A 6000-nucleotide genomic window follows, 5' to 3' on the forward strand; every position below is an offset into this window, starting at 1 on the left:
TATAGAGCGTGAACGTGGCATTACAATTAAAGCACAGACGGTAAAACTTAATTATACGGCAAACGACGGTAATCAATATTGCCTAAATCTCATGGACACCCCAGGTCACGTTGACTTTTCTTACGAGGTAAGTCGAAGCTTAGCCGCATGTGAAGGTTCACTTTTAGTGGTAGATAGTAGCCAGGGCGTTGAAGCACAAACCCTTGCAAATGTATATAAAGCTATTGACAACAACCATGAAATAATAGTTGTGCTCAATAAAGTTGATCTTCCTGCTGCAGATCCAGAAAAGGTAAAACTCCAGGTTGAGGAAGTAATTGGCATTGACGCAAGTGAGTCAGTTTTAATATCAGCAAAAACTGGACTTGGAATAAAAGATGTACTGGAAGCAATAGTAGCAAAACTTCCAGCTCCTCAAGGTGATGTAAATGCTCCATTGCAAGCAATTTTGGTTGATAGTTGGTATGACACTTACTTAGGAGTAGTAATTTTAGTGCGAGTTAAAAATGGAGTGCTAAAAAAAGGCATGAAAATTGTTATGATGTCTAATAATGCTACATATCAGATAGATAATATCGGTATTTTCACCCCTAAAAAAGTGATGACGGGTGAACTTTCAGCGGGTGAAGTTGGTTTTATAACTGCTTCAATGAAGGAAGTAGCAGACTGCAAGGTAGGAGACACTATCACTGAGGAAAAGAGACCTTGTAGTGAAGCACTTCCTGGATTTAAAGAAGTGCATCCTGTGGTATTTTGTAGCATTTTTCCTCATAAAACGGATGATTTTAAATATCTAAGAGAAGCTCTAGAAAAGTTACATTTAAATGATGCAAGTTTTACCTTCGAAGCTGAAACTTCAAATGCACTAGGCTATGGATTTCGTTGTGGTTTTTTGGGAATGTTGCATCTTGAAGTTATTCAAGAAAGGCTCGAGAGAGAATTTGATTTAGACCTAACAGCAACTGCACCGAGTGTTATATATAGGGTTACAACACGAAGTGGTGAAATTTTGAATATTCATAACCCAAGTGATATGCCAGATCCAACGAAAATTGAAATTGTGGAAGAACCATGGATTACCGCAACCATAATGGTCCCTGACCAATACTTGGGAGAGATTCTATCTCTATGTGAAGAAAGGAGGGGAGAACAGGAGGATTTATCTTACATTGGTAACACAACAACAGCATTGTTAAGATATAAATTACCACTGTCTGAAGTTGTTTTTGATTTTTACGATAGGCTAAAATCAATTTCCAAAGGATATGCAAGCTTAGATTGGGAAATTTCCAGCTATCTGGTAAGCCAAATAGATAAATTAAGCTTTTTAATTAATGGAGAGCCCGTAGATGCACTGGCTTGTATCGTTCACAAAAGTAGGGCAGAAAAAAGAGGGCGTGAAATATGCGCACGCTTGAAGGATTTAATACCACGTCAGCAATATAAAATCGCGATTCAAGCGGCAGTGGGCGGAAAAATTATTGCCAGAGAAACGATTAACCCATACAGAAAAGATGTAACAGCTAAACTCTATGGTGGAGATGTAACGCGAAGAATGAAACTACTTGAAAAGCAAAAGAAAGGTAAAAAAAGGTTACATTCTATAGGGAACGTAAATATTCCACAGAATGCTTTTATTCAAGCCTTGAAGATAAGTGATTGATCTTAAAAGACTTCTTGTATAGTTTTTGGCAACAACCGTTAGAAACGAAAAAACTTACTTGACAAACTCCGCCAGCCCCCTTATCATGAAACTGAAGCTATTTATTTATCTTCTCTGTACAGATTAAATGACAAAAAAACTCACGTATCTGGCGTCTCATGTTTAATTTTTTGCACTATGTGCACCTTATGTCTTTATCAAACTTCTACCTACATAAGCTGAAACGCGCTTATAAAGCGTTTAAAACATAAAAAAACGCCAACTTAAAAAATGGATAGTGAATAACTAGCTACCCTAGGGTTTCTTTTGCCTTTTTTTCTGTTTAGTAAATTTCTTAATGTTTCTAATTTAGATTAGTTGCGGTTTAAAAGCAACTGAATCGCGGTTATTAAGCATTTAGAATAAAAAAACGCCATACTTGAAGGTATAATGTAAGTAATTAGCCAACCACGGGGCTTCTTTTGCCTTTTTTTTCCATTTGGTAAATTGTATCCGTTCAGCGGAGTGGCAGAATAAGGTAGACAAGGTGATCTAAAAAGATAATCATAGAGCAAAAGTGAAATAATATGGTAAACCTTTTAGAACTTTGCAAAAATTTACAGCAAAAAATAGAAAGGTTAGAAGCAAAAATAGAAAGATTGGAAAAAGAGAATGAAAGTTTAAAAGCAGAAAATAAGGCTTTAAAGATAGAAAATGCTGAGTTAAGAGAAAGACTCGGTTTAAGCTCAAAAAATTCATCAATACCAAGTTCCAAAGAGTTGTATAAAATAAAAAAGAATAAGCCGAAAAGCGAAAGGAATATTGGCGGTCAGGTTGGTCATAAAGGAAGTTTTCGCGCCAACATGGATGCAGATAAAGTAGTAAAGATAGAGTTGCCTAATACTTGCGAATGCGGAGGAGAAATTGCAATATGTGAAAAACCATATATTCATCAGAAAGTTGATCTTCCAGAAATCAAGCCTTATGTAGTGGAATATCAGTTAGAACATGGCCGTTGTCGGAGATGCGGAAAGAGAAGAAGTAGCAAGTTACCGGAAGGTGTTACGCCAGATACATTTGGTCCAAGGGTTAAGTCAATAATTGCAGCGTTCAGCGGATTCTACAAAAATTCAAAACGCGAAATAGCGAGTGTCGTAAATGATATCTTCAATTTGAACATAAGCGTCGGTAGCATATCAAATAGTGAACATAGAGTTGCTTCAAAATGCAAAAAAATGTATGAGCAGATCGAACAAGAGATAAGTAGGAGTAAAGTTCTACATATTGATGAAACGAGCCATTATAACAAAGGTAAACTCGCTTGGTGTTGGATGTTTGCAAGCAATACGGCAAGTTTTGTAAAATTTACAGAGTCAAGAGGAATGAAAGTTTTACAAAATAGTAAATTCTGCAATCGCAATAGCTTGGTAATAACTGACAGGTATGCAGCATACAATTATTTTGCCGATAAAAACAGGCAAATCTGTTGGGCACATTTATCAAGAGATTTTGAAAGATTAGCACATAGTTGGAATATTGAAGTTAAAGTTCTGGGTTGTTACTTGAGAAACGTGGCCACTGAATTATTTGCACTAAAAAAAGCTTTACTAAAAAGTGAGATAGATGTTTTGAGGTTTGTCAGACGTGCCAGAAAATTAAGAAAACGTACAAAGTATTACTTGAAGGAGATATCTCGTTTACCTGAAGCAATTGGAGCCTCTCGAGTTGCAAAAAATGTTCTGAGATCTGAAAGAATGATGTGGAAATTTTTAGATGACCCAGAAAATATTCCGCTGACAAATAACCACGCTGAACGGCAAATTCGGCATTATGTCGTTTATCGCAAAAACTCATATTTTACACAATCAAAGCGGGGAAATACATTCCTTGAGCGGATAATTTCATTATACTTAACTTGGAAACAAAGGGGTCTCAATCCTTTCCAAAATCTCCTATCTATTGTTTCTTAAACCACTCTCCTGAACGGATACGGTAAATTTCTTAATGTTTATGGCTAAACGACAACCGTCATCCCGCTACTTGTTAGCGCCGCGGCGGTATGACGTAGGACTGCTGTCATCCGAGTAGCTGACACTGGGATCCAGTTGAGCTATTTCAACAAAAATACTGCATTTGAGATGAACGTTCCAGACTTATTTATAAATATAACAATTAAAGTCTGGATTCCAGCGTCAAGCACTGGAATAATATCGTTTACTATGTCTATATTACAATATTTGTGCAGTTGTGTGTCAACTACTTTTGTGGCACTGTTTGTTATTCAATCTTTATGCTAGTTTTACTAAAAATTATAGTATTTTAGGTATAATTGCAATATCTAAATTTAAGGTATAGAGATGAACCCTAGGAAAGTTTTTAATATTCTTTTTATAGTATTATTTATTTCTTTTTCTCATGTTGGGAGTGCTGCCGCTGACACTAATACTGATACAACTGCTCAAGTAATATGTAACATTATTGGCTACGTTTGGGGAATAGGCGGACCGCTTATGACCGTAGTGATAATAGGTGCAGCTTTGCTTGCGATATTTGGTAGAATGCCATGGCCAGCTCTTTTTGCACTCGGTATATTTTGTGCTGTATTTTTCGGTGCTAAAACTATCGTCATAAAAGTAATGGGTGGTATAGGCAGCACTGGAAATACTTCTTTGATGGACCAATGCGGAACAGGAGACACAAAAAAGAACTATTTTTTTCTAAAACAGACCTGATGCACGGCTTCAACTATATCTTCCACTTGCGGTAATGCTTTTTTTTCTAGATTTGCAGCGTAAGGTAAGGGGATGTCCTTGCCAGTTACACGTACAACTGGAGCATCAAGGTAGTCAAATCCTTGTTCCATAACAACGGCTGACAGCTCTGCTCCTATTCCTGCAAATGGCCATCCTTCTTCTACACTAACTAACCTATTAGTCTTCTGAATAGAGTTAATAACAGTTTGAGTGTCAAGTGGTCTTAAGGTTCTGAGGTCAATAACTTCAGCTTCTATACCTTCACTCGAAAGTAAATCTGCTGCATTTAAGGCATCCATTAATTTTAATGAAAAAGCAGTGATAGTTACATCCTTTCCTTCCCGTATAACAGCAGCTTTGCCTATCTCAAGTAGATAATCTTTGTTTGATAGCTCAGAGTCAGAAACTTCATGCTCATGTCCATAAGCTATTTCGTTTTCTAGAAATATTACCGGATTAGGGTCACGAATTGCAGCTTTAAGCAGACCTCTGCAATCTGAGGCAAAATAGGGTGCTATTACTTTTAACCCCGGTATATGCGAATACCAAGCTGCAAAGCATTGAGAATGTTGTGCAGCAACTCTTGCTGCAGCGCCATTTGGTCCACGAAATACTATAGGGCATCCAAGTTGTCCGCCTGACATATAATTTGTTTTTGCTGCGGAATTCACAATTTGGTCAATAGCTTGCATAGAAAAATTAAAAGTCATAAACTCGACTATTGGCTTTAATCCAGCAAATGCCGCTCCAACAGCAAGGCCAGCAAATCCATGTTCGGTAATAGGCGTATCAACTACTCTGTTTTCTCCAAACTCTTTCAGTAATCCTTTCGTTACTTTATAAGCACCATCATACTCTGCAACTTCTTCACCCATGATAAGCACATCAGAGTCGTTTTGCATTTCTTCTCTAATTGCTGTGCATAAAGCTTCTCTTACACTTAAGGTTGCCATTTATAAACTTTTATAGACTTTAACTAAAGTAACTATATCAGAATTACTGGGGGTAAGTAAAGTGTACAAATTAAGTTTTACAAACATCATGACCAACTCATTCCAAAAAAAAATCTTCTCACGCTTGCTGTTTTTTGTTGCTGGAAATGGCTGGATTATTTAAGCTTTTAGTAATGTATGTTGTTAAATTAATAGCAATTTATTTGGAAATAACAGAAAAATTTATGATAGTTTTATACTCTAGAATACTATACTATAGAATAAGATACTTCTGTCGGTGTCTTCACGTTTGAAACTAACCTTATTCTATCTCTTTCTTGTTCTGGACTTAACCTGTGAAGCGCGTAACTGAAATCTTCCTCACTCACTATAAGCCGTCTTTGCGCACCAGCGCTAATTTTTGCTTCATTCACTAATTGCTCCAACTCAGCTCCAGAATAGCCTTCAGTCTTGTCTGCAATGTCTTGGAGGCTTAGCTTTTCATCAGTTTTTGTACCTCGCATATAAAGTGCCAATATCTTTTGTCTCACCTCTATGTTTGGATTAGGGACATAAACCTTCTGACCTAAACGTCCAGGTCTAATAAGTGCTGGATCTATACCACCGATAAGGTTAGTTGCACCAATTACTATTATATCTTTTCTGCTCTTAA

General features: G+C 36.8%; 1 protein-coding gene across 1 annotated transcript; it reads right to left on the minus strand.

Annotated features, from left to right (window-relative positions):
* Positions 1 to 4338: 4338 nt before the first annotated feature.
* Positions 4339 to 5351, minus strand: LOC123258053 (pyruvate dehydrogenase E1 component subunit beta-like). Its single transcript, XM_044717961.1, has one exon. The coding sequence runs from the start codon at positions 5346 to 5348 to the stop codon at positions 4350 to 4352; it is 999 nt and encodes a 332-aa protein (XP_044573896.1). The 5' UTR covers positions 5349 to 5351; the 3' UTR covers positions 4339 to 4349.
* Between the last annotated feature and the right edge of the window lie 649 nt (positions 5352 to 6000).

This window comes from Drosophila ananassae (assembly GCF_017639315.1).
Source record: "Drosophila ananassae strain 14024-0371.13 chromosome 4 unlocalized genomic scaffold, ASM1763931v2 tig00000241, whole genome shotgun sequence".
NCBI lineage: Eukaryota > Metazoa > Arthropoda > Insecta > Diptera > Drosophilidae > Drosophila > Drosophila ananassae.